This window comes from Tympanuchus pallidicinctus, unplaced genomic scaffold, assembly GCF_026119805.1.
Source record: "Tympanuchus pallidicinctus isolate F22 unplaced genomic scaffold, pur_lepc_1.0 scaffold39, whole genome shotgun sequence".
NCBI classification, from domain to species: Eukaryota; Metazoa; Chordata; class Aves; order Galliformes; family Phasianidae; genus Tympanuchus; species Tympanuchus pallidicinctus.
This window is the reverse complement of record NW_026294757.1, coordinates 476,019-503,447: the sequence shown is the minus strand read 5'-3', so window position 1 is coordinate 503,447 and position 27,429 is coordinate 476,019. Positions and strand designations below refer to the sequence as shown.

The following is a 27,429-nucleotide window of genomic DNA, read 5'->3' as shown; positions in this document are numbered from 1 at the left end:
GGAAAAAACAAGAGATGAGAACAACACGGGAGGAAGCGGATGGTCCTTACCAACTTCTCCCATGACACGCAATCCTTCCTGGTAGTTCGGGCCTCCTCTCCGCACAAAGATCCTCACCTCATGCTCTTTCAGAGGGCCTTGGTAGTCCTTAATTGCTCTAACAATGCCCTGAGAAAGAAACAAAGGACAGGTGAGCTGGGAAGCCTAACATTAACACCGCCCTCCTCATCGTCTCAAGCACTACGGGAGACCACAGCCAGAAGTGGCACAACGTGACCTGGACAGAACGGCCTGGGGCTGCCACCACTCCCAAGTCGTCACACACCTTAAAAGTGGCTGCGACGTTGGTGAAGTTAGCAATGCTGCCTCCAATGATCAGGATTTTGCCTATGAGAAAAAAACAAGCATAAATAAAGCAGCATTAAGAACACGTAAAGAACACAGTGTACTACTGTAAGACCATGAAGTACCGCAGGACTGAGAGGAACAACGCTGTGGTTCAGACTAATTAACAGTTTGCAGTAGGCTGTGTTTAACAGAGCCTGGAAGATGAGTTTTGCATCAGGCAAGAAACTTTCTGATAAGAATCTCTTCAACCACATTTGTGCTCTTTGGTACGTGGAAAAATACAAACCGTACCCCTGAAGCAAGAGCTAACAGAAATCCATTGCTATCTGACTCAGAAGGCAGAAGTATGGTAAGACTCCCAGGTAGCTCTAAGCATAGCAATGCTCCAGACTGTTTAGTTTTTCTCCTATATACTTTGAGCTGTACATCCTGGCTGGTTAATTACAGCCCCAATCCCAGGCCTTACCTTCAGGGTGTTTCTCTCGAGTCATGAGGGAGAGAATAGTCTTGGCATAGTCATAGGTCTGCTGCTCACTTGGGGCTCCTGAGTATTCGCCATAGTTTGCCAGTTCATTCACACCCCCCAGGTCACAAATAGTGTCACTATTAAAGAACAGAAATAATTTAAGAGATTAGTTATAAGTTTTGTGTCACTACAGAACATCCCAAATTCCTGTGAAAGCACGACTTCGGGAGGTCACACATCCACTGAGAACAAAGCTGTTCTCTTGGTACCAGTCACAATTAGCCTTGTTATACATCCTACACGTGATGGGAGCCACCACAGCAGCCACACGAACATTAGGAGCTTTCAGCCAGTCTCTTTCCCAGGTGAAGAGAAGCTTAATTCAACCTCCCAGAGTCAAATTATCACTTCTAAACGACACTGCGTTCCACATCCTAGGAAGGCACCTGCACAGCATCTTCATTCCAGGCAGGTCCCAAGCAGTCACAGCATGGCAAACAGTCCCTTTCCGGAGGCTCATTTCCATTGCAACACCCCCTGCACCCCAACCCTGGCTACGATACCTGTAAACCACAGAGGCACCACCACCAGCCACCATGGTCCAGATTCTGCCTTTAGGGTTGAGAATAGTAAGTTTCAAGCTGGCTCCGCTCTTTGCATCCAGATCAGCAATGTAGGCTTCCTGCAGACACACCAACAAACATTATTTAAGAGCCTTTCTGGCTTCCCTTGGCTAATACCTGCATGCTGTTCTTTAAACCACAGTGCTAGTGCTGCTGCGTCCAACTTCCGGCATGCAGAGCTGTCCCATCTTTTTGTCAAGCTGAAGGAAGAATGGGACTGCAAACAGCTTCTGCTCTGACCTCGTCTGCAGACCGAGACTGGGGAAGTATAACAAACAAACCCTGCACACCCACGGCCACCTTCTCTCCAGCTGTGCTAAGAATGTAATCACCAAGAGAGCTGTAATTTGGCTCTGTGGTACTCCTGCACCACAGGGTGCTCGCCTGTTGTGAAGCACTTCACTGGGAGTTCATTAAGATTCTCAAAGACACTGAGATAGGAACCTTCACAGTGACTTGCAGAGGGATGATTCAGAGAGACAAGAACTGAACTAATACATTTAAGTGCAAACTGAGTTAAGTGTTGGCATCCAGCATGCTACATGGAGGGAAATAGCTAAATGGATTTCTTGGCCATGTTACAAAAACCTTTTCCAACTGATGCATAATTATAATTAATGAAACAGGAAAAAAAAAAAAAAAAATCAGGGAAAATCATTTTGAGGAGTAGCAGAACCCAAAATAAGTAACAGAACAATTAAGAAGAGAGTTCCAATAGTTCCAGCAGTTATTAAAGCTGGAGAGAAGCTACGTATGGAGCTACTGCAACTGGCAGTAGAAACCCTGACAATTCTGAGAGGGAAGACTCAGGCACTTCAAACAGCAGCAAAACCCTACATGAGGGAGAAGCTTCACTGCTACGGACACACAAGCAATGAAGAATTAATCCTGTAGTCCACAAGGGAGGAATTTTGGCCAGAGCAGCTTGTTACTTGCCTCTGGGTAGGCTTCCCTGCCGAAGGGAGGGGGAAACTCCACATCCCCCCATTTCACTTTGCAGATGTAGTCAGCAGTTGCATCGATCTTTGCAGCCAAATCAAGGATGTAGACACCATCCTTAGTCACGACTTAGGAAAAAAACAAACCAGGATTAGCTGTGCCTTGCACAGAGGCACCCGCCACCCATTCGCTCACAAAACCCAACACCGGGTATCATTAAAAAATAACGAGGCCCCCTTTGATCTCCTTTCTCCACATCAATCATTCAAATCTATTCAGAAAACCCAGAGAGTTCACTTCACCATGAACTCGTGATCGCAGTGATCTGGTTCAGGTGCTGTTTTATCCTGAGCCGTTCTCCCGTGCTTCACTTCTACTTCCCAACCTTTCAAGCTGTTGTTTGCACTAGGAGATCAGATAACAGAACACTGCCTCCAAGCTCTTTACATCTCATATTCATTCATCTCATAGCTCCAAGACAAGTCACAACCACCTCTGTACCTGTTTTGCATATGCCACTGTCATGAACTGCACACAATGGTGAAGGCTAATCCACACCTTTCAATATTTTAGTACAGATAACAGCAGGTCCTACATGTAGGCTCCCAAAAGCTCTGGTTACCTAATGGATTGATCTCGAGGTACGTGAAGTACAGATCTTCGTAAAGATTGAACAGGCCACAGATGAAGCTAGCCAAGATGCTGCAAAAAAAATTAATTAAACTCATTAAAGCAGCCAAATATAAAGTACAGCCTGCTGTGCCTTATTTGTATTAGCCTCAAATCTACTCTGTACCAATTTATTTCATTCTCATTCATCTTCTCTGGAAGAAGCCTGGATGATGACTCAAGGAAAGACAGACCTTGGTGACTCATCCTCATTACATTCCAGCAAACTCTGCTGAGAGCACATTTGTGAGCAACTGTCTTGAGCTGCTCTGTCTGCTTAATCGTCCTGAGACAGAAGTGCATCCTTGTCTCTCACTGACAGATATGCATCCTTGTCAGAACTAAGCCAGCTGAGATGGGGAGCAGACTGCAATAAACCACATCAGTGACAGGCTTCTACACGGGCACAGAGATCAAAATTCAGTGTGCATCTCCACCTCCTCAGAGGTCAAAGCTTCAGTAGATTTAGAAGTGCTCCTGTCAAATGAGGGCTGAAAGCACCAGGAACACTCACTCTCAGTGTCACAAGAGGCTCGGCTAAGGTCAAAGAACTCAGGATTAGAATGCATGGAAGATTCCTGAGAGCTGCAAGAGGGGTAGGAGAGCAAGTTTTAGGAGGTAGCACTGTGAATGGACATCGCACTAAAATGAAGATGAGCTTCTGGGTGGCTGGTTGTGCCCAGAGCAGGCACGGGAATTGGGCACCTGATCCATACTTACTCCTTTTTATCTGCTGGTGCGTGCTGCAGGAGATGCTTCTTCACGTCTGACTCATTAAGCTTTTCATCCACTGCCACAAGCAGCTTCTGAGCTTTGGCATCAACATCTCCCACATCCACACCTCCCTCGTGGTAGAAGAGGACATAGTCTCCCTCCCGGGCAGCATAAACGCAGACATAGAACTCTTCCTCCTGCACCACAGAGCCAGGCACAGCCATTAGCAGTCACACCCAGCAAACACCCTGACCAAGAGGAGCTCCTATCAGCACCAGGAAAGGAAACTGAGCACCCTTGGAACGCTAAGCTTTCCAGCACTGCCCAGACACCTCCCAGGAAGCTTCATCCAGAGACAACATTCTCTATTTCTGGAGGAAAACGCTCCTATCTCACACAACCAGATCCTTTCCTGCTGCAGTGAAAGCACCTGCAACTAAGGTAATTATACCCTTCCCAAAACCGTGGCACAGAACAAAGATTTCACCAGCACAAATTGAGACATCCCACACAAAGCGAGATGGGAGATTCAAGGATCTGCCTTCTGCCTTCCAAATGAGTCCTTCTGTGATTTGTAACCTCCTCCCAGTGGAGTAAGAGCAACCATGGTTATTAATGACTCTTTGCAGGGACTAAAGCTGTGCCAGCATGCAGCTCTGACAACATGCATCACTGTCAGCTTAATAACCCACTCCCAAGCTCCTGCTTTTGCCTCTGTATCAAACCATCTAAGCCACACACCAGCCAGAAAAGATTGAGAAGTGCTTTTAAAGCTTTAATTGCTTAGCCAACCTGTTTGTGGGGGACGAAGGGTTCAATCAGAAAATTCTTCAGGATTCCCTTTGCATTAGCAATCTGTCGGCAGAAAACAAGGCAGACACCAATCAATACTTGTCCAATACCCACATTTATGAGACCATAAGGCAAGCTTAAAGAATTAACACTACCCTAATTAACCAATTCCTCCCAAACACCTTTCCACCACGTTTCCAGGGAACCCACTCTTCCCCACAGCAAGGTCTCAGGAACCTGCAGAGGTGCTTTCCTGCCATCCAACCCAAAGCATCCCAGCACAAGGGACGTGGCTGTGGTAGGTACCACTGCTTCAGGAACCAACATCATTGGTCACAGCCTTCTCTTCAGGTGCGATTGCTGCATTGTGCAGAACAGCTATTTCAACACCCATCATTTTTCTGATGGGAGGCACACAAGATGCAGTTGCCTGCTGTTTTGTAATGGCCTTCAGGCAAGTCTCACTGGCTCAGCTGCCCAGCCTGATGCCTGGAGCCAGCAGCAAATCAATCACAGCAGAGCAAGGCAGCTGCTCCCTTGAAGCAGAGGAACTCCTGAAACACAGAAACTTGGATGGCAGGCATTTCTTTATCATTAGCATTGCAGTAGCATTCCCAGGGCAATAAATATTACAAGACAGCACCACACTAAAAAAGGACTTGAAGTAACACCCAGAGAACAACCAGAGCACTGCCTGGCTACAGTAGGAGGACAATTTTATGACAGCTTCTATGCTTGTCTTGTTAAAACCCCCTTAGATATTACAGCAAAGCAGCTACGCCAACTAGACACAGCATTTGAGCGATCAACTACTGATTCCCCAGAGCAAGGCATTTTCAGAGCTGTGCTGACTCCTGCTGAACTGCTACACGGCCCCCGACAGCAGATGGTAGCAGGAGCACCAAGGTAACAGCACGCCATTAACAGCGCTTATTTACCAGGAGCTTCACACACAAAACAGCTCCTTGTTTGTTCTGCTGTCAGCACAGCACACCCTTCCAACCCCCAAGGCAGAGCAATACCTGCAGACCTGTTGCCAAATGCCACTCACCGTGGTTTCTTGGCCCAAACGCTGCTTGAGCCAAACCTTCACCTGATCCAGTGTGAGGTTAATTCCAACCAGCCCCAGCTTCCCACGCCGCTTGATCAGCTGATCTGGCTTCACCACTAAACGCTGCAGCATTGTGCAAGAGGGATTAAAGAAAGAATAATTAGAAAGAGAGTTGGGTTGGGAGATTCTCTGCAGATGGCAAAGTGAAAAATTCAGTAAGTTTTATGCAGCAAAGTCCTTGCTGCGTTCCTCAGTCCTTTGTTTTGTGCCTAATGCGTTACAGTTGTTAAGCAAATGCATCTCCTGCTACAACACATCTGCCTTTCTTTTCCTGCCATCTCTGCACTTTGAGTAGAGCTGCTTTGTTTCCCCTCAGAGAGGACTCTAGTCAGCTCAGTCTCTGCCAATCATCAGATTCTGATGGTGGTGCTTTGGTGTGGCTTTTTAGTGAACTAAATTCTTCCAATGTAACTGTTAGGATGGCATTTCACACCAAGTAGCACGCAGCACCCCATCCACCTGTAAGCTTTTGTCAGATACATCATGACACCAGCGCTCCTCCACCAGCAGAGGCACACATGGAGTCCCACATCAGAGATGTGGGACACCAAGCACAAGCACATCACCAGCTGCTTACAGTGGCACAACGCTGCCACTCCATCCTCCGCACGTGAGGCTGGCTGGGTTCAGTGTCACACACATTTTAGTCACCTGACAGTGCTTCTTCATGCTATACCTACAGGAGGCTGCTCCCAGGTAACAGGCTTATTCCTGCTTGCAAGTTTTTTTGTTGTTGTTTGTTTGTTTTGGATAATCAGGCCCTGTTGAAGGTGATAAACCTCACCTCAAGGTGTTGTGCTTCTTCATCAGGGCCGCAAGCACTGCAGGGCAGCAGCTACGACCAGCCCTTCAGGAAGCACACAGGGAGCCCTGCCTGCCCCGGGGAGGCACAGCACAGCCCTCACCTCGCTCAGCAGCCAGGGGTGGTCCTGGGTGAGCCGTGCCCAGTCGGTGTCCGGGGTGACGCGGGCATACTTGAAGCGGTTCTGGATGGCAGAGGACGTGCAGATGTACTTGTACAAGAACTCCTTCCCCGTCTGCTCAGAGATGGCTTTGGCTGACATGGCTGCCTAGACTGGATTGAAAAGCAGTTTGTCAGAGAAGTCATCAGGAGAGAGCGCTTCGGCCAAGGGGTCACAGCTGACAGAGGCTGGAGCGGCGCCCTGTGCTGAATGTTGTCACTGCTCCCCACGGAGTACAGGGAGTACAGAAGCACCCAGAGCTCCTGGCAGAGCTGCAAGGCACGGCCACAGAAATGAGAAGCTGCTTGAACTCCAAAGAAAGCAAAGTATCTGAAGAAGCCACTGAAGGCCAACTGACTGCCCATGGTATCACAGAGCAGAAGCCCCACTTCTGGCCACAGGGCAACACTGGTAGACAAGTGCTTCTCTGCCACAGCTTCCTCAAAGGACAGGAATTCTGAACAGAAGGCAACAAAGCCTAACGCTACAGCAGAAGCAAAACATGCAGCAGTCTCACAAAGAAACAGTCTGTAATACGCAAACAGAAATGGCCAGCCACGACAAGAACCTGGGTGTTGAGCAGCCTGCAGACATGGCTTCCCTGCTTAAAGAGCAGTTAGATATTTGCTACACAAAATCCTACCCGCTGCCAAGTCCTTTTTTCTTACCCATCTTTGCCCCGCGAATGCCAGAGAACTGCAGGAGTGTAAGCTGTGCTGCAATTGCACTGAAAATTAAAGCATTGGCAGATTTGTTTTGACTGCTGAACCTCTGTAAAAAGACAGAAGGTTCTGCAGGAGACAGAATAGTTTAACCACCAGAAACAAACTACAGTTTGCTGCATCCAACTAAGAAGAATCTCAAGCTGGTTACAGAGCTGGTTCACAGCTACCCTTTGTTAATGATGGATCAATTTCACCTTATTCTGAGACAGCTTTTTTTAATTAAAAAGGACCATGTGTGCACCAGAGAAGCACTGACCAAAGGCTTACAGCTTGATTACACGGCTGGCCAAAAGCTAGCTGGGGAAAAGGACTGTCCAGAGCTCTAAAAGCAGCTGGATGTTGGGCTGGTAGGTGGCAGAGCTGTAAAACACACACCTTACTCTGCAAACATTCAGTTCCCTCAAACAGCATTCCACTGCCTCTGCCTTCACAGCTGCACACACATCACTAAGCCATCCGTACCACAGCGCTCAGAACTTTTGATTACAATTTTCAGTCTGAAGCAGCGTTATTTCTGGGAGCAAATCCCTCCCCCCAGTTACCTGCAGCTATTAATTTTGCCTGGCAGCAACGCTCTCGCTTCCAGGGCTCTCAGAAATCCATCGGCTGCTACCAGAACAGCACGATAAAGGCCAGTCCCAGAGAAAAAGCAGCACATTTGACTGCAGTAAGAGCATATGGGTTAATAAATGTTTGCCATTTGTATTTTATCCTGAAGAAAGAAAACACAAACCTATGGATTTTGCATTTCTCCAAGGTGACACAGAGTCCTTGAACAACACTGCAGTGCACATTACAAATTAATCAAAAGCTGGCATTAGTTATGCCAGTGACCAAGATGTAATTGTCTGCAATAGTAGAGAACCAGACCCAATGACCTCAGTCTTACAGAAAAGAGAAAACCTAGAGGATTATCGAATAGGAACAGATGAATGTGACAGATCTGTGTGTGTCATGCTGGTTGTCCCAGGCAAGAGAACAGCCCGTGTTGTTTTTTTTTTTTTTTTTTTTTTTTTTTTTTTTTACACTTCCCAACGCATTAGCAAGTCTTTAATCACATCCTTCACGCAGTTTTTCCATGCTCCAACTCAGCCCATCTCATGGGACAGACAGCACGAAACAATGCCTTCAGTCTGCTGAACGTTAAGCCAAAAGATCAGCAGATAAAGGTCTGACAGGGCATCAGCAATTCCGACCCGTCCGCGCGCAGGTCCCCCATCGGCCACAGGGGCCACAAGCACAGCAGCTCCACCACCAGCCGCACTGCTGAGCAAACACGGAGCAGAGCTCTGACTGCCGACCTGCAGGCAGCTGAGGAACAAACACCCTGCAGGTCCCCACAGCCAGGCAGGGCTCAGCTGTCCTGGAGGGCTTTTCTGCAGCGCTCTGAGAGCCTGCAGCTCCAACTGATGCCCACAGATGTAATGCTGCACCGCTGGAGGACATCGGGGTGGGGAGGAAGAGCAGAAGGCCCCTTTCCCTACCCCAAATACAAACTATAACAATGTTCTCTCCTACTGACTCACTCCTGAGATGCTGCTCTGTTTATGAATTATTCATTAAGTCCGAACTGCAGTTTTCCTGTGACTTCAGGTCTCAAATCCTGCAGGAGCTCTGCTGAGCAGAATCACATACCTGGTTATGGGTTGATCAGAAGATCACAGTAAAAGTGAGTTCTTTGTGGATGTATGAGCGATTTCCACTAATGATGCGTGTTCGTTTACTGAGGCTCTAAAACAAACAATTTACCTGCAACAAGTCAGAGACCTTTCTGAAAATCATCCACAGCCAATGACGTAAATGAGTGCTGGTTTTCAGCATGCCTGGAGCAAGTAAAAGAAATGGACTGGATCACACGATCAAGGGCTCAGAAGTACCTGTTCCCTCACAACACAGTTTGCCAAGTACACAAAAAAGTTACTCTTTAAAGTTTCTCAAGCGCATTGAGGAAAGAAAAGATACTCAGTGTGATAATGGTAAGGCAGACAAAGGTTACAGAGCAGGACGCTGTTGTGTTTGTGTGACAGCTGATCCATCCGCCCCAACATACCAGCAACCAGCTGAAGGTAAAACAATAAAAACCAGAGAGGAGATGAAAAAAAGATGAAAAAAAAAAAAAAAAAGGCATTTTTGGCAATAGAATCAGTGTAAAGTCCCTTTGAATACTGAACAGAGCAGATGGTGGGTGAGCACAGCCTACCCATATAAGAAATACCTTTTAAAGAAAGGACTGATTTATCCCCTTAAGCCCTTTCTGGTCTCAGAGGTGTAACTCAGTGAGCCTCACCCCTTCACAAGCACACAGAACAGGGCTCCACGCGTGGAATTTGCTTAGCCCCAAATCACTCAACTCCACTCATACCAAACTGTGCTTCCAAACTATTCCACCCACCTGGAGAGATTTCATCCTCTCTCCTCCTGAGGATTTTAAGTCACGTAGTAAAGCAGTGTCCTCCCTTCATCCCAGGTCATTTATTAACACAGCTCAAGATCAGTCAATATTTCCTGCCCACAGCAGCACAAACAGTTACGTCAGCACCCACCTGGCAAGCACGCTTTCATCAGATGGCAGAGGGGCTCCAGAGAGGCCCCACAACAGCCAATTTCATGGGTCAGAAGCCTCAAGAAGCCTCAGTGCTGCACATTGTGAAACTCCTGGCACTGGGCTGCTGTGATGCAAGCTGCTGTCATTCACTAAGGTGGTGGGAAACATGCTCTCTACAGACTCTGAGCCTTCAGAAATCAAAATGCAGCCAAGGAAAATAGCAGACCACGAACCAATTTAAGCCAGGTTAACAGAGAGCTGAAGACTGATCCAGATGTGCTGGTACACGCCGGGCATCAGCAATGGGATACCTGGAGTTCTATCTTTAAAAGAAAACTTAACCTGAAACCCCATGAGCTTCTGCTGTGTGGGTTTATTCCCCATCACCAGGGATTAGACAACACTAGACAGGAGAGCAACAGCCTGAGTTCCAAACACAATTAAGGAAACAAAGCAACTGCAGGGATCTACAGCAAAATATTTAGAACGCACACAGTTTTTCAGTCGTTGGATGCTCAGCCAGACAGCAAATGTAGTTTAACGGAGGGAAACGTGAACCCTGTGCAAAAGGAAGAGAACTTCCAAAGCTGCAACACAAACAGATGCGTGCAGGTAGTGAACAAGGGGCTGGAAAGCGGCCACGCAGTGGCCGAGTCTCAGAGCCGCCCATGGAGCACAGGGCAGCCCGGGGCTCCTCACACCGCTGCGACACGGGCTGAGAACGGAACGAGAACCGCAGGCGGGGGGAGGGCGGCCTGCCAGCCGCGAAAAGGGATTCTCGCTCTGGAAGAGGCGCAAACGGCGGTGCTCTGGGGCCGGGCTGCCTCCGCCCGCACAGACAGAGCTCAGGGCGCGGGCGGGAGCCCTTTCTCCCGGCTCCCATCAAACGCCGCCCAGCAGCCCGAGCCCGGCACGGCGGAGCTCCCGCATCCCTCCATAGAGGGCGAACCTCGCTGCGGCCTCAAGGTCAGGGCGGGAACGGACAGCGCGGGGCCGCGGCTCCCAGCGCCCCATTGAATCGCCGGAGCCACAGGGACGGCCGGGCCCAGCGCCGCCGGGTCCCTTCAGAGACGGGCGGACATCCCCGCCCAGGCCGGGCGTGCGCCCCCCACACCGCGCAGAGCCCCAGGAGATCTCAGCGCCCCCCAGGAAGAAGCCCGGGGCAGCCCAGCCCGCCGCGCGGAGCTCTGCCCACCACCACTCACCTGCACCCGCTCCGCGCTGCCGCTCCCCGACGGCCGCCGCCTTTTGTTCGCTGTGGCGCGGCTTTGCCCCCCCGGCCCATCGGCCTACGGGCGCCGCCGCAGCCCATTGGCTGCCGCCGCCGTCACGTGCGCGTTGCCTGAGCGGCACCCGCGTTCCTATTGGTCTGCGCCGGTGGGGCGCGCCCGCGCGGCCTTGTGGGAGTCGTAGTTCCGCCTCTCCGCCCGCCCCCGCCTCCCCAGCCTCCCCCCCGCTTTCGTCCCCCCCGCTCTCGGCCGTGAACCCCGCACCGGGACGCGGAGCTGCCGTCAGCCCCGAGCACAGAGCCGCGCCGCCTCCAGCACCGCCAGCTCTCTTCCCCGCCCGGTTCGTCCCGCCTCTGCTGCTTCCCACTAGCGCTCAGCTCCCGGCAGCTTTTTTCCTACAGACCCTCTCAAGCTCTTTCCCTACGGCAGAGGGTTTGTCGGACCGCCGCCTCCCTGGGACGTGCCGGGCCGTTGTGTCACTGCCCACCCCTGGCCCCGTCCCGCAGCGTCCCGGGAGCGAGGCGCAGAAGCAGCGGCTTTCATCAGATGAGCCCGGGCTGCGCTGAGCGCATCGCACGAAGCCGCGCCCGCTCTGAGTCATTTCTCTGGAACAAATTGCTCCAAACATTCATCTTGTCAGGGCCTCATTCGAAGCCAAAATAAAGTCGAGACGAAGGCTGCTGATGGGAGAACCAGAACATTCTCTCGTTCGTCAGCGCAGCTGCCCAGAAGGACTGGATGCTGCAATGTGCCGCGAGCTCACAGCGCGATGCTGACCGCTGTCCGAGGGACCCCGCAGAGCTGCAGAGCGCTCTGATTAAACTCTGCACTCCAGTCTCTTCATGGCCACGCAGCTGTTTGCAAACAGCCTAAGCACCAAACCCGAGCCGGCAGCCGATCCGCGCAGGTCGAACAGGTTGGGTCAGTGAGGACAAAGCGGAACGAGGAACAACGAGCGGCAGGGATCGGCTGCACGAGTCGTACGAGCAACGCGCTTCCTGCCTTTCGAAGCGGGGCACGACGCTCCCCAGCTCTCTCTGGCCGCCCGCGCACGCTCACATCGCCGAGGGCCGGCGGTTTTTTCCTGCCAGGACCTCGCCGAGCTGCGCGGCGCGGCACGCCTCGGTGACGTCACCACGCGGGCGGGGCTTCGCGCGGCGCCGGAAGTGACACCGTTGCCCAGCAGCCGTTGCTAAGCGACGACTCAGGCCGCCATGGCGGAGGGCCCCGCGCCGACCGGCACCTTCCCGGGCTTCATGAGCCAGGGCGCGCTGCTGTACCTGCGGGGCGAGTACGGCAAGGCCTTGGACTGCTTCAACAACGTGAGGGCCCGGGTGGGGGTCGCGGCCTGGGGGGAGGCGAAACCGGGGGTTCGGCCTCATCCGCCACCCCGATCCGCGGCCGCTCTGCGTTCCCGGCCCTGCGCTGCACGCCGCGCTCTTCCTTGCAGGCGCTGCAGCTCAGAGCCGCGGACAAGCACGGCCTCGTGGCCCGCTCGCGGTGTTACCTGAAGCTCGGAGATGTGCAGAATTCCCTGAAGGACGCCGAAGCGTCTCTCCAGAATGACAAAACGTTCTCGGAGGTAAATGGTTCAGAGCTGCAGGGCGGCGGTGCCCAGGACAGCTCTGCTGCCTGTGGGGGCGGCGGTCCTTGCAGAGCCCTCAAGGGAGGGATGTGCTGTGATGTCGGCTGACGCCAAATCGCAGCGTGCTGAGCTCCTCTGCGGTGCGTCCAGAGAGCTGGAAGTGCTCAGCCGATGAGGAAGGACCCAGGATTGGATTTTATTGTATGCAAACTTGGCTGTATGAGTAGGGCTTTCACTTCTGCCCAGGAGAGGATTGTTTGGAGGTTCTGAAGCATAGTTTGTTGGCTTTCTCCCCTTCAAATGTCTTTTCAGGGCCTTTACCAAAAAGCTGAGACGTTATATACCATGGGTGACTTTGAATTTGCTCTGGTGTTTTATCACCGGGGCAGTGAACTGCGCCCGGAGCTGCAGAAGTTCAGGCTGGGCATCCAGAAATCCCACGAGGCGATCATCAACTGCATTGGAAGTAAGAAGTTCCCCTTCATGGTGCCTGCAGGCACAGCTGAGGCTTTTCATGGTGTTCTGTCATCAGCTGCTGATAGCTGATGGGTGTTAATATTCCTAAGGACCAAGTAACAGCAGAGTTCCTTTTGCTTCTGGATTCATGAGCTCTATAGCCATTCTTATTTGAAACCAAGAAGCGCAGAAAAGACCACATCCCCACCTGCAGTGTCTAATAGCTAATGATTAGGGGAGTGAATTATGACCCTGGCACTTACATTTCTAAAGTCACCATAAAAATGTTCTAAATAATACAGAACAGCAGTACACCTACTTATGGCCTACTGATTACAGAATCCGTTTTGAGATCTTTATCCTGGTGTTAAAAAGTTTGTAGTGAAATCTGCCCACCTGAGACTGGCCTTCCTGAGATTCTGATTTTCCTCCAGTTTACATTGCGTCAGAGCAGTGAAACTGTTGCAATGGAGCACTGCTTTCATAAGTTCTGGCGTAAATCAGAGAACTGCAAGAGACAGGAAAGGCCAAGGACCTGATGACGTTCAAAACCAGTGGAAAACTTTTCCCTTACTTTTTCTCCTAGCAGTGCTCTCACATGCAGGCAAGCTTAGTCAACACCTGCACCCGCTCCAGGCTCACACACACGCTCAACTGGGGCTGGCTCTGTGGCTGAGTGGCTTATCACGTGCAAAGAGAACCTGTGCACAGCTTGCAAGGCTGCTGCAAAACCTGCTGGGACAGTCAGAAACTGCTCAGGTGGATCCTCCAGCAGCCTGTCCTGTCATGGAGCCAGGGCACACCCTGCCTGCCCCACACACCTCGATCCCACAGATAACACAGCTACCTCGCCTTGAGATCGCTTTTGGAATTGCAGCCCACCTCCAGTACAGCAGATTGGCTTCACGTCCCAGTTGTGTGAAAGCCTGCAGCTCCTCCATGTGTGACACTCATTTAAAATGGCAGACAGAGCAGTTTTCCAGACCTGCTTTGTTTTCCTCTTACTGCTGCTTTCTTAGTTGGTGCAAACGCCAGGACAGCACAGCTCTCAGTGGAAACTCGTCTGCTTGACGTGCTGAGCTGAATGCTTTGAATGCCTTCAAGCACCTGGGCTGTATGCAAACGAACAGAATAAAAACCATGAGGTGTTTAAACATTTGGCAGCCCCTCGATGCAGGGGAAATGAAGCAAGGAAATAGATGAGCATTAGTTCTAGCTGCTTGCTGCGTGCAGATATATTAACAGGGCACATCCCAGCTTTACTGAGCCTGTGTGGCAGAGCGGTGCTGTCAGCTCGCTCACCTCACCGGAGGAAATTCTTCCACGAGGGCACTGGAAGCTGCTTCCTCCCTTCTGACCAGGCCCAAACAAAGAGCTGTTTTTCACCCTTGCTTTCACTGCTAGAGCTGTGCTCTGAATAGCAGAAGTGAAAATAAAACGGGGGTTTGTGTCAGGGCACAAAGACCTTAAAGTAGTTCTCTGGGTTGCTGCAGATGATCGCGCTTATGAGCTTTCCTTCCATTTTAAGACTCTGCATGTGGGATACAGCACATCTCTGTCAGAAACCTGCCTGTGGTGGTGCCATGCAAACGTAATGATCACAATTCAAGAGCTGCATCTGTGAGCTGTAATTCCTGCTTAAAGAACTTACATATCCACATATTTCATGCAAAAGAATTACTAGAAGTCCCGATTTGTAACAGGGCATTTTCAGCTTGGAACATTTTCAGCTGTTTTAAATTCTCAAGCTTTTCTAATGCCGTATTTTCTCTGCACTTGCAGGTCCATCCTCAGTTAAACTGAAGAACACAGAGGATCTCTGCTTCATAAGCCGGCAGGCAGAGGTGCGGTGTGAAGAGCTCTCAGAAGCTTGGAGTTGTTTTAACACTGTTACATTCTGAAACATAACAGGGCAGGGAGGATCAGTGGTTTCTGCAGCAGTGTGCTGGGGTCGTGGCTGCTCCCGGGCAGCGCGTCCTGAGCACAGGACCCAAACAAACCCAGTAGGAGGATTTCACTGCACCTGCCTTTAATGCAGCTGTGGCTGAAGCCACACAAAGTAGAAAGGAGAAGGGCAGGGAAGAGCAACGGATGGGAGACAGAGCCCCCCTGAAAGTCCTCCCCCAGCCTGACCGGTTCCTGCTGCTGCTGCTGACCCCCATTGAAGGCTAATGAGTAACAGCTCTGCGGTCAGGGCCAGGCAGCCTCACCCGCAGTGTTTGCTTTGTTCTTACCTGCTGTTTGAGGTTCACGTTTCTGATAACGGACACTTTCTCAGCTGCTTTGTTTCGGGGTGCTCCACTGCTCTGTTGCTCTGAGATGCTGCACCACGTTTCCCCCTGAAGGCAGGGCAGTGAATGCTCATTGCTTTCTTTCAGCTGGAATTACGGGTAGCTTGCAGTGAAAATAATTTGCACGCAGAAGCCTAAAAGCTCTCTGTGAGACAGGAACTTGCTTTTACTTAAGGGAACTTGGCCTACACAGAGGGTCAGCAGTTCTGGAAGCCAGGCCTCACTGATAATCCCAGGTTCCCCAGCAATCCCGCTTCACTTACTCTATTTTTTTCTTGCTGTAGAGCAAAAAAGCAGATCAGAAACTCCAAATCAAACTGATCAAGGACCAAAAGTGCACAAAGAAACAGGAACCTGCAAGGAATCAGAAAACAGAGCGGCAGCTTCTTGGAGAGCTCTATGCTGACAAGGCCTACCTAGAAAAGCTGCTGAAGGATGAAGGTTTTCTCCATTGTTTTCAGTTAAATGTTCCTTCTAAGCAGGATCTTCTTTCCTTCTTTCATATTCTTATTACTGCTCGTGTTTGTCTCACTGCTCACGTAGCTCCTAGGGCTGGCAGTGTCAGAGGGAGGCAGATGTCTGCAGAGTTCAGGTGTCTTTGGAGCCAAATCCAGTATTCAGAGCTGCCTCTGAATGTTTCCTCCTTTCAATCACAGCCATCTGTGTTGAGGAAGTCAGCATGATAAATCACTCCATTCCTGACATGATGTTGATTCCACTAACATCTGCATTAAGAGCAAAGCATTGCTGGTGGCACTTCCTCACCTGTGGCTTTGTTAAATGCACTGTTAGGAACAAGATACAGGATTCACAAAGGACCTTATTTTAGAAATAGGCAGAAAGGTGATTTCCATTTAATCTTTTTTTTTCCTCCTCCTAGGAAACCGTTCAGTTGGTAACAGAGCAGTAATTAAGAATTTAGCCTAATCATAAGTTTTATGGTATTGCCAGCATTAGTATAATAATGTACGAGCCATCTAGTTTCCAGGCATGTAATGCTCCTCTCCATCTCCCCAGTGTTTTCAGTGCCATCTGAGTGCAGGTGTCCCATCCATGTGCTCTGCCCAGGACAGGCACACACCACAGCCAGCCCCAAACGCAGCAGTTTTTTGCTCCCAAGGAGAATTTCTGGAACTCCCCTCCCAGTCAAACCTGGGAGCACTGGAGCCTGAATTTCCAGCTCTCTCTCTGTCACAGCAGGATATCTGTGAGCAGCCCAGTGACCTGAGGCTTCATCCGCTGTGCACACTGCGCTCTCCTCTTCTGCCCCCCTATTTTCAGATTTGATGAGCAGCGTCACAAAGCAGGGCGTCAAAGTGGAGGACGTGGTGCTGGGCGGCATCGCCTACCTGGACACACGCGCCGAGTTCTGGCAGCAGCAGAAGCCCATCTACGCCCGTGTGAGGGAGCGCAGGCTCAGGCAGCAGAGGTGGATCAGGGAGAAGAAACCCAAACCAGCTGAGGTGGCCAGATTCATTGTGCAGAGCATGGAGGACATCGACATGTGTGAGTGTCCTGGCTGGAAACAGTAAGCAAGCGATGAGTGGCGCTTGTGGCCACTTGCTGTAGCAAATGCAGACCAGAGCTGCGGTGCAACACAAGCGTTGTCACACAGCAGCAGGGAGTTCCTGCAGGCTGGATGAAGGGTTGCAGGATGTGCCCTTCCCAGGCTTCCTGTGAGGCTGACAAAACTGCTGGCCTTCCCTCCCCGTGTCGCTGTGTCTGCACAGCTGCACTCTGCTCCTCTCTGTCCTCAGTGCTCACTGGGGACTGCCCCGAAGAGAGCTGCAGGAAAGCTGAGCGTGTGCTGAAAACGATACAAGGATGGTCAGAGGATGAAGTTCCCAACAAGAAGGAGCTGATTGGGAACCTCCACAGCTGCATTGGGAATGCTCAGTTTGAGATGGGGCGGATGGAGGCAGCCCTGAAAAGCCACAAAATGGATCTGGAGTTTGCCAGGCAGAAGTAAGTGCTGAGAAATTCTGAAGGGGGAGGAAAGTTGCTCTGTTTTTAGCATCAGGTTGCGTTGTAATTCTCGTCTGAAGATGTAGCAGGGCAGTGCATTCGGGCTCTGCCCACACACGGGGGTCTTCACTATTTCAAAAACAAATGACTTTAGCAGATTTTTAAAGGCTCCAGCACACGTGGCGTGCCAAAATGCGTGCTGAAGCAAAGCAAAAGAGCACAAATCCCAGGCTCAGCACTGCAGCCCCATTGTGCGCTTCCTCCTCGGGAAGGTCAGAGCCGGGGCAGCAGCGGGCAGCAATGAGACGCGTGGCGCTGCTTTTTCAAGCCCGTGGAAGCTGCTCTTGTAGGACCGCAGCGCAGCCGTTGCCGAGCAGCATTCGCCCTCTGGTGGCTGTTAAGGAGCGGCAGAGCAAACAGCGCCGCGCTGCTGCTCTGCTCTCATCAGCTTTTTCATTTGTACGACAGATGATCACTGCAAACCGGTTCCAAAGCTGGGAGTGAGGACATTTACTTTGGTTTGATGACTCCCAGCCTGGCACTGGTCCTTCACCTCTACTTCCCAACCCTTTACGTTATGCTGGGCACTACAGAATACAGACGGGTTGAAGATCAGACTGCCAGCAATAAAGGCTGCTTCAACCACTGCAATCTTTCCCTTTCTGCACAGCAATCTCCCTGACGCCGTGTCCAGAGCCCTCGACAACATTGGCAGAGTTTATGCCAGGACTGGCAAATTCCAGCAAGCCATCGACACGTACGTAAATAAGAGGAAGGCAGTGGGGTTTCAGTTAAATACTGTCCTTTCAGTTTGTTCTGCTAGCAAGATAGCTGTGAATGTCTTCATACCAACAACTGGAACCCTTTGTTTATAGATTCTGTGACTGGAATGACAGCTGCACTAAAAACTGTCTTTCTTACTCTCTGCTTGAAGCTGGGAGGAGAAAATCCCATTGGCAAAATCCAGCCTGGAGAAGACGTGGCTGTTCCACGAGGTTGGCCGCTGCTACCTTGAGCTCGGGAGGGCAGAAGAAGCTCAGAACTGCGGAGAGAAATCCCTGCAGTCAGCGCTGGAGGCGGGGGATGCGGAGTGGCAGCTCCACGCCAGTGTGCTGCTGGCGCAGGCTCAGGGTACGGACGCGGGGTGTGGAAGCTGCCGGCCTGTTGGGCACCTGAGTGAAAACTCCACAGCCTTCAGGCTCAGGTCTCTGGCAGGAGCCTTGCTTGTTCTTTGCTGTTCTCTGTATCTTGGGTTCCAATCGATGTTTTCATTTGTTTGATACAGAAAAATTGAAGGATTACTGGTCTGCAATTGCAAACTTTGAAAAAGCCCTTGAGAAGGCGAAGCTGGTGCACAGCAACGCTGCCCAGCAGGCCATCATTGCTGTAAGTGGGGCAGAGCTGTAAGGAGGCTGTCCTGCAAACGGGTGCAGATGAGCACAGAGCTGTTGGGTGTTCAGAGCTGAAGCAGCGCCTGTTCTGCCAGAGGGAAACAGCAGTGAGTGAGAGACGAAACCTTCAGGGGAGGAGGCGTCTGGCGCAGGTGCCGATAGCTGGAATCGGTGCAGAGTGTGAAGGCAGGGAGGGAGCAAAGCAGGGATAGCAGAGCTCAGGGGAAAACGGGAGCAATTTGCACGCTGTGTGCAGGGCCTTTACTGAGAAGCCACATCGTTTTTCAGGCTTTGGATGACGTGAGCAGAAGCTTCATTGAAGACCTGAAAGAAAGAGAAAAAGAAACGGAGGCTCACACTCTGCCAGGTAACTGTGTCAAATTCTGCACCGTGTAACGTGAGAATTCCCCGCTTTCCTTTCCTGGGAAGGGAGCGGAGCCGTGCGGGAGGTGGCAGCAGCGCCCCGCGCTGACCGGGCTCCGAACACAGCGCAGCTGTGAGACAGAAGGCAGCGCTGATGGGGGGGGAAAGGGGAAAAGCCTTTCTCCTCGTGCCCCACTGGTTGCTCAGTGCTCGAACTCACTCTTAGATTTCATTCCCCCCCAGATCACGATTTCAGCGGTGAAAATGCAGAAGATGACAAGTCTGAGGGACGGGAAGGTGAGCAAAGCTCGGAGAACCAAAGGGGTGAAAAAGAAGATACCGAGAGCAAAAAGGAACAAGGAAGCGAGAGAGAAGAGCTCGATGAACAAGATGAAAAAGAGAAGGAGAGTGAAGAAGAGAGGAGCAAAAGAGAGGGGGAGGAGAGCGAAAGAAAGGAAGAGGGGAGCGAAAAAGAGGAAGAAGAAATAGGAGACGACGAAAAAAAGCAGTTCGATTTCCTGAGCGGTTAGAATAAAGCCGGGCAGCGGCTCTGCTCTCACACACGGTGCAGCTCCGCCGCACCCCGGGGCGCAAGCAGCGAGCCCCGCGCCGGGCACCAGCGGCACCGCCCGCCCCGGGCAGGCGCGGCCACGGGCGGTCCGGGCGAGGGGGGCGAGGGGGGGCGATGCTATGAAAGGGGCCGCGGTGCCGCCCGCCCCAGAGCCGCTCTCCCGCTCCGCACCGGCGGCCGCCCCGGAGCCGCTGCCCTCACCATGGTAAGTGCGGGACGGGCGCGGGGCGGCGGGGGGCTCTGAGCCGCGCTGCCCCTTCGCCGCCCGCTCCCCTCTCGGGGCTCCGTCGGAGCGCTGCGGGGAACGGAGCGGCCGCGGGGACGGCGGGGCGTCGTGAACGGAGCGCCGCTCAATCGCGGATTGTTCGCCCGCGGAGCCCCGCGCCGCTCTGTGCCGCCTTTGTCCCGGCGCGGCTCCGCGGCATAAAGGAGCGCTTTATCCCGGCGTTGGCTGCCGAACAATGGCGCCCGGGGGTGTTTTCTATTATTGTTCTTTTGTTTGCGCGTTTGAAAAGCGGCTCAGTGCCGCCCGCCCGCAGCTGCCGCCCGCAGAACGGCGGCCCCGGGCACCGCCGAGCCCCGCACCCACGGCCCGAACGGGACGGGGCGGTGCGGGAGCGGCAGAACCGGAGAGGAGTCGCAGCTCCGCTTCTCGAGGGGCGATGGAGCCCCAACCCCACCGGGGGCGGCGGACGGGGGCCGGGGGCGTCGCGCCGTTCCGCTCTGAGCGGAGCCCCTCCTGAGCCGCGCTTTGCTGAAGGCCCCGCGCACCCCGCACAGCGGCCGCCCCGGGGCAGGCGGAGCTCCGCGCCCGGTGGGGAACCGCTCCGCACCTCCCGACCCCGAAGCAAAGGATGGAGGAGTCACTGCTGGGCGCCGCACGCGGCCGCTTTCACTTTCGTGTTCGGCGGCGGCAGCGCGGCCGCTTTTGCCGGAAGCGATTCGTGTCGCTCCGCGCTGGCGGCAGCCCGGGGGGGCGCTGAGGGCGCGGCGCCGTCCGTTCGAACCCGAACCCGGAGCGGCCGTTCCCGGAGCCCCGAGCGGCGCGGGTTCCGCCTCGACAGCCGCCGTCAGTGAGTCTCGATTCGCTCCTGCAGGCGGAGCTGCGCCGTTTCGCACCTCGGGCTCAGAGCGGCTCCTCGGGCCGCGGCCGCTCCGCGCTGCGGCGGTGACGTTTCCCGTTTCCTCCGTGCCGGGCGGGGGGCGGTGCGGGGCGCGTCGGGGCCGCTGCGATCCGGGTTCCCCCCGTCCACCCCCCCCACCCCCCGAGGGCGCAGCAGCGGCTTGCAGAGCCTACAAAGCGGCGTTTTCTTCTCGAATTTCAGAACAGAGGTTTCTCCAAGAAGAGCCACCCGTTCCTGCCGAAAATATTTCGAAAGATGTCCGCTCAGTCGGCCAAAGAAAGGCCCGAGAGCCTGCGGTTCCCTTTCCTCGATGACGAAGACACCATCGCCACGCTCAAAGAGTCCAGAACCTTCTTCATCCTGCGAGGCCTCCCCGGCAGTGGGAAATCCACGCTGGCCCAGGCGATCCAGGAGCGCTACAAGGACGGCTGCAAAGTCGTCGCCGCTGAGAGCTACAAAATCACACCTGCCATAAGAAGCGCCGTGCCTGAAGAATACGCCAAAGTCGATGAGGAATTAGTTGACTATTGCAAACGAGACATCAGCGTTATCGTTTTGGACGACACTCACCACGAAAGGGAACGACTGGACCAAATCTTTGACATTGCTGACAAATACCGCTACAAAGTCATCTTTGCGGAGCCCAAAACCCAGTGGAGGATGGATTGCTCGCAGCTTAAGGATAAGAATCAGTGGAAACTGACGGTGGAAGACCTGAAGAAGATGAAGCCCAGTTTGGAGAAGGAGTTCCTCCCCATGTATTTCGGGTGGTTTTTGAGCAAAAGAAGCTCTGAGATCCTGAGGAAGGCCGGCCAGGTGTTCTTAGATGAGCTGGGAAGCCTCAAAGCCTTCAAAAAGGAGAGCAAATTCTGTATGTATAGAAATAACTTACCTGCTTCTTATTGCTGGTGCAGCAACCTGAACAGATTTGGTCAGCTTATAAAGTGATGCTTTTAGTGAAGATCGGCAACAGGAACCATTCAGGGATCCCCAGCCCTGTTGTTTGAAGTTGTTTTTGTAACTGAAAATGAACGAAAGTTTCCTTGAGGGTCCGTTCAGCTGTGAGGCTGCTGGGGGGGGGGAGGTGGGCAGCGGTGCTGATGGTTTGTGAGGGTCAGATGCAGCCTCACCTCCCCTCCCCCCACGTGGGGTTTCTGCTCTGCCACCTGAACGTGTTTCAGCTGCATCCACGTCCCGGGTGGAAGGAGGGGTTTTGTATCCCCCTCTTCCTTTCCAGCCGCAAGGAGGTGAAGCACAGAGGACAGATAGGTGAAGAAAGCTGAGATGAGGCTTAAGCTCCGGTGCTTCTTCAGGGATCCTTTTGTCATAATAACGTTCTTCTATATTCGCAGTCACTTCTGAAGATCCCAAAATAAAAATAGATCTCACCAGCTACTTTGTGAAGAGGCCGCCCGGGGTCTTGCACTGCACCACCAAATACACCGACTTCGGGAAGGCAGCGGGGGCTGAGGATTACGCACAGCAGGAGGTGAGCGCTGCGGCTCCGCTTCCCCGCCTCCCATCCGAGTCGTTCCCTGGCCGGGGCTCTGCGTGCGGTGGGGGGGGGGGGGGGGTGCAGCTTTGCTCACAGCCGAGAGGGAAACTGCAGGGCTGCGTGCGCCCACGGCCCGCCTGTAGGAACGCGGTCAGCACGGGGCAGCCCACGCCTCCCGTCCGCTCCCAGCAGCGCCTCCCTCCGCTCTCGTCTCCCTTAGCGTGGTTTGAATGACAGTAAATCGCAGGTTTACACTTCCGCTTAAATCGCTTCCAAACAGCCCAGGTAAATCGGGGGTCGGCGAAGGACGGCCCTCGCCGTGCAGCTCTGTGTTGTGTTTCAAACGCAGCAAAGCGAGACCTGCGGCAGCCGGGACCCAACGAAGCCGCCCGCGGCGCTCCGACCCCCCCAGCTCCGCTCTGATTCTCCCCTCTCTCCCCAGGCTGTGAGGGCTTCCTACGGCAAGGGCTTCACTCTGTCCATTTCTGGTCTGTTTGTCACAACCAAAACTGTCGGTGCTCGCGTGGAGCTGAGCGAACAGCAGCTGCTGCTGTGGCCCGGGGACGCCGATAAGATCCAGGCAGCCGACAGCCTCCCGAAGGGCAGCCGCGCTCACATCACCCTCGGCTGCGCCAGCGGCGTCGAAGCCGTGCAAACCGGGCTGGATCTGCTGGAGTTCGTGAAACTGGAAAGGGCGGGGAGCAAAGGGGAGGAAGTGGGGGAAATTGGGGGAGGGAAACTGCAGTATTTTGGTAACGGGATGTGGATGCTCGTCCTGTCTAAAAAGATCGACGTGAGGGCGATTTTCTCGGGTTACTACGGAAAGGGAAAACTGGTGCCTACACAGAGCACCAACAAACGGGGCTCTGCGTTCAGTTCCTGCACCATCATCTAAGAGCACGGGCAGGCGTCGCCCCCGCTGGTTTTTAAAAGGAAAGTAACTCGGTAACCTTTAAAACTGTAAAGAGAAATAATTCTGCCTTTACTAAGCAAGCCCTTCTGCCAACCTCAGACCGAAACATCTCTGGGGAGGCATTTATTGGCCTCGGTAGAAAACAAGCAGCTCCAGGAGAGCTGTCACATAACCCTCGGTAACCAAAGTGCTGCTGAGTATTTCTGACGGGAGAGTCTGGGGAGAACCAGCTCTCGTGGGGCCCTGCTTGTTTTCTTCCTCAGAGGAGGATCTCCTGTGGTCTTTTATAACTTCCCTATGAGCCACAATCGTTACATCTGTACACGTCAGCGCTCCACAGCTGAGCGGTGGCAGAACAGAGCCTGTACAGAACTGCTCTGAGGCCCAGTGAGCTGCATAACGGACAGACGGACAAACAGCAGGAGTGCTGCATTCATGTGAAAACCAGACCCCTTCTGTCCAGTGCAGCAGCTCCCGGCCGCTCTGCCCTTCAGGGGTCGTGCGGCAGCCGCCGGAGCCACGCGTGTCCTTCCCCCATTGCGCTGCTGGCGCGCAGAGCTTTCAGCGCAGAGAAGGGCTGTGCTGATGGGCAGCGCCTCCACGTCTGAGAGCCAAACACTGCAGACATGGGGAGAAAATCACAGCAAAGGAAACAGCTTTGAGGAGCTGCATTCGGTTCCTGTAACGGCTCCAGTTGCTCAGGATGGGCTGCATTCAATTCTGCCAGCACCTCCGTCCTGTAGGGAGCAATCCTGCCTTGGCGGGGAATGGAAGAGATGAACTAACGTCTTTTCCATCTTATTTTGTAGACATTAAATCGTGTCTGAAATACAGAACTGTACTTCAAGCAAGATTTTACTAGCTTTAGCTAATGCACTGAACGTAGGCTGGAAGTAACACTGTAATTTAGGAAGTAAAGGGAGGTATTGTAACTGCGTAACTCAAGTCTGCTCCAACCCCGATCGTGGGCTGGAGAGAAGTTAATGATCGAGCGCTGCTGTTATTAAGCCTGTTTTATTAAAGCTGATGTTTCTGCTCTTAGATCGTTTGCCAGCCCGCAGACCCGCTCTCACTACTTCATAACACAAATCTCAACTAACAGACCCAGGTCAGGACAGCAGCCCCAACTCCTGCTACGGCTCTGCGCTGCATTGTGCTTAACCCACCGTTAATAAATGTAAACTCTCGCTGTGTTCCCCACCTGTGTGCCGGGTTCGTGTCTGTAAAGGGCTCAGCGCTGGGAGCAGCATTCCTCCTCCTCAGAGCAGCAGCAAGGAGCGCTATGGGAGAGCGCGGGCAGTGCTGTGCGAGTTCAGCAGTGAGAGAAAGCACTGCCTGCTTTGGGAGCGGCTTTGAGGATGGCAATGGATTCCCATTCCAACGCCGCCCAAAGAATCCACGTCTGCACCCCGAGTTCCATCCGCTCCTCCCTTCCCACGGCTGAGCGCAGGCAGCTGCACCAGGAGCGCTGCGAGCCCCCGTCTCCCATCCCACCTCACAGCACGCAGCCAGCAGCTCCTGGCAGCACACAGAGCTGCTCTGCTCCCCCCGCCTGCAGAGCCGCGCTAAGAACAACAGCAACGCCGTCCTCATCGACCTTTTTATTAGTTTGTACATCATATACAGTTTATAATAAAGTAAACCAATTGCATACGGTTTTTGCTTCAGTCTGTGATATTCTCCATATAAACACAGCATTATGAATTATGCCTAATGAAGTAAACAACAAATATTCACATTGTTACCGTTCACATCCTAGAAAGGTAAAGGTCCAGAGGGGGACAGCGCTGGCCCCGCTGTGAAGCCGCCCTGGAGAGGCGTTTGGCAAAGCGCTCGGGGTTCGGGTGCTCCATGCAGGACTCCTTTCCTCCCCCAGGAAAGGTTTTACACCGAGGTAAACATTCAGAATTGGGATTTGGATAAATAGGGCGGCCCTCTCCAAGTCGGCTTCACATCAGTCTCTGCTTCTGTCTCGACTGCTCCGAACCGCTTCACAACAAAGCACGTCTGCATGCCGTGAAGCCGCTCGGGCTGCTGCACCCCCAGCGCCGCCTCCCCTGGTTTTCTCCTTTGAAGCAGGAATTTGTACGTGAAAGCGGGGAGCGAGGCAGGGTAACGCAGAAAGGTTGGCTGTGCCAGAGCTGCAGCTGGATCACAAACCCGGGCAGAGGCAGCGCGCACGGCCCCCACAGCCCAGCGCTGCCGCTCTCCCTAACGCAGCTTCGCACTCCGCGCCTCTCAGCGCCCTCACAGCTCCCGCAGAGCTCCTCCATCAGCTCAGCCCAGCACAGGCACAAACTGCCCAGCGCTGCTCCGGCGATCCCACATCCCCATCCCCTCCCCGGCCGCAGCGGAGCGCATCGCGTCTGAGCCGACACGGCACCGCTCCCGGGAAGCGGCTTCCCTGGGGAAAACCCCGGGCCTCAGCTCCGGGAGCGGGGACGCCCCTCGCACGGCTGGGCGCAGCACTGCTGCCACGGAACACACAGACCTCAGCACTACGGGAGGAAATCAACGGGGGCCGCGCACAGCCGTCCTTTTCCCTACGGGGAGGGGAGGGTACAAGGCACGCGTTTAAAGCCCATCCACTTGAAGACAAGTGAACATCTCAGCTACTAAACCGAGGAAGTGAACTGGAAGGACCGGCAAAGCCCTGCACAGACTTTTGGCCATTCCAGAGCTTTCAGAGCGCCGCAGAGCACAGCCCCCATCGCGAGGCCAGGGCTCTCCTGCTGGGAATGAGCAGAGCCGGCCGCTGCTGCTCTGCATCCCGGATACAGAAAGCTCCGGGGGACTCACAATATTGCACAGCTATTTCACACTGCTGTCCCCAAACTGTCTCCACTCACCCAGTCTGCACTAACGCAAGTATTTACAGAACAGTCAGAAGCCATCAGCACACGAGATCCAGCTTTACAGCAACACTTCCAAGTACACAAACAAAGCCATGTGCTTCCCTAGGTAGCATGGATAGCAGACAATTGGAAAAGCCTGTCAAAAGGGGCAGCCAGAAGCAGCGGGACGGTTTCCAAAGCCAACTTCAGGTCCAGGGTCAGCACCCCGAAGGGACGCGCAGCGCTCCGTGCAGAAGCTGGAGCTGAAACTGCGTCAGATACAGAAAGCAAATCACACAGGGAAAAGAAATAAATAAACACAGCAGACCCGAGGGCCTGGAGGTCAGCTGTGCACACATGCAAGCATCTCCCAAACACCAACGCAGAGATCTGGAGGTCGCCCCGCGGCTCCCACACCTGCAGCACTGCGACACGGGGCGACGGCGAACCAGGGGGCTGCAGGAGGGGCAGAGCCCTTCTTCAGCTCCATCCACACAGCAGCACTCCTCAGAGACGCGTTGGCACTCACCACAGTAATATTTAACTATTTTAAATCATGCATTCACCTACAGTTCCATAAACATCTGCGCACATTCCCTCGCTCAGAGACGAAGCCGTTCCATTGCTGCCCTCTGAGGAACGGCCTCAAACCCAGCTGGGAGAGGAGGGCACAGCAGGGAGGCAGAAACACCAACAGCCATCGCAACCAGCGCAGCGCTGAACGCAGCGCGCTGACAGAGGGCCGAGCTGTGCAGCAATTGCTGACACACAGGACAACGCACCGCAAAACCGCAACGCCGCACTGAAATCAGTCCTGCAAGCTGTGACTGCGCAGAGCTGCGGGAGCTGGGAGGTCTCAGGGAGCACAGGCAGCGTTTGGGGTCCCTGCTGTTCATCTGAAAACTGCAGGATCTCATTTTGCTCTCAGTGCAACCCGGGTCAATCCGTCACCCTGCACCGACACGAAGGACGCTCAGCAAACGTCTGTTTTTAGGAATATTACTTCAGGTTGGCTCACTTCAAAAGCTGCCTCCAGAGCGATTGTAAAACGCTGCCTTTATTTTGCAGCACTCAAATTGAAGCCCTTAAATCTTCCCTCTGTGAGAGCAGATTGTCAGAAGTTCCGACCAAACCCAACGCACTCAGCAGCACCAACTGCTGAAGCCCAGGCCAGCAGCCCAGGGCACACGCAGGAAGACAAAGATGTCAGCATCTGAAGGAATCATTCTGTGCAATTCATTGATTGTAATTTTTGCTCCTGCAGCAGAAGCCGAGGCAGAGATGATACAACAGCGTCAGGTTCCTCCTCAGGAAAAGA

General features: G+C 53.3%; 3 protein-coding genes across 10 annotated transcripts in view; 2 read left to right on the top strand and 1 right to left on the bottom strand.

Moving 5' to 3' along the window:
- The window catches only part of ACLY (ATP citrate lyase), a 78,651-nt gene that overhangs the window by 11,557 nt on the left and 39,665 nt on the right, over positions 1 to 27,429 (bottom strand). Inside the window, exons 1-11 of one of the 7 annotated variants that reach the window (XM_052700308.1) lie at positions 20,008 to 20,017; positions 6,568 to 6,740; positions 5,603 to 5,725; positions 4,552 to 4,614; positions 3,766 to 3,956; positions 2,999 to 3,078; positions 2,370 to 2,504; positions 1,378 to 1,492; positions 815 to 951; positions 326 to 387; positions 51 to 168 (exon numbers count right to left, since the gene is read on the bottom strand). In XM_052700308.1, the coding sequence (XP_052556268.1) occupies positions 51 to 168; positions 326 to 387; positions 815 to 951; positions 1,378 to 1,492; positions 2,370 to 2,504; positions 2,999 to 3,078; positions 3,766 to 3,956; positions 4,552 to 4,614; positions 5,603 to 5,725; positions 6,568 to 6,726 (1,183 nt within the window). In that variant the 5' untranslated portion in view covers positions 6,727 to 6,740; positions 20,008 to 20,017. Of the gene's footprint in view, positions 1 to 50; positions 169 to 325; positions 388 to 814; positions 952 to 1,377; positions 1,493 to 2,369; positions 2,505 to 2,998; positions 3,079 to 3,765; positions 3,957 to 4,551; positions 4,615 to 5,602; positions 5,726 to 6,567; positions 6,741 to 8,984; positions 9,072 to 9,741; positions 9,764 to 11,099; positions 11,210 to 11,707; positions 11,718 to 20,007; positions 20,018 to 27,429 lie in introns of those variants that run through there. The other 6 variants (XM_052700309.1, XM_052700304.1, XM_052700310.1 and 3 more) reach the window with 6 other exon arrangements.
- On the top strand, positions 12,317 to 19,735 carry ODAD4 (outer dynein arm docking complex subunit 4). The gene is made up of 12 exons (XM_052700313.1): positions 12,317 to 12,445; positions 12,574 to 12,705; positions 13,021 to 13,174; positions 14,947 to 15,008; positions 15,740 to 15,896; positions 16,737 to 16,961; positions 17,213 to 17,420; positions 18,091 to 18,177; positions 18,355 to 18,551; positions 18,706 to 18,806; positions 19,100 to 19,178; positions 19,418 to 19,735. The coding sequence occupies exons 1-12, from the start codon at positions 12,338 to 12,340 to the stop codon at positions 19,702 to 19,704; spliced, it is 1,797 nt and encodes a 598-aa protein (XP_052556273.1). The 5' UTR covers positions 12,317 to 12,337; the 3' UTR covers positions 19,705 to 19,735.
- CNP (2',3'-cyclic nucleotide 3' phosphodiesterase) lies at positions 19,837 to 24,928 on the top strand. 2 transcript variants are annotated; one of them, XM_052700319.1, is made up of 4 exons: positions 19,837 to 19,950; positions 21,071 to 21,740; positions 22,222 to 22,358; positions 22,807 to 24,928. In XM_052700319.1, the coding sequence occupies exons 1-4, from the start codon at positions 19,948 to 19,950 to the stop codon at positions 23,257 to 23,259; spliced, it is 1,263 nt and encodes a 420-aa protein (XP_052556279.1). In that variant the 5' UTR covers positions 19,837 to 19,947; the 3' UTR covers positions 23,260 to 24,928. The 2 variants fall into 2 exon arrangements, with proteins under 2 accessions (XP_052556279.1, XP_052556280.1); XM_052700320.1 differs by lacking the exon at positions 19,837 to 19,950 and adding an exon at positions 20,684 to 20,818.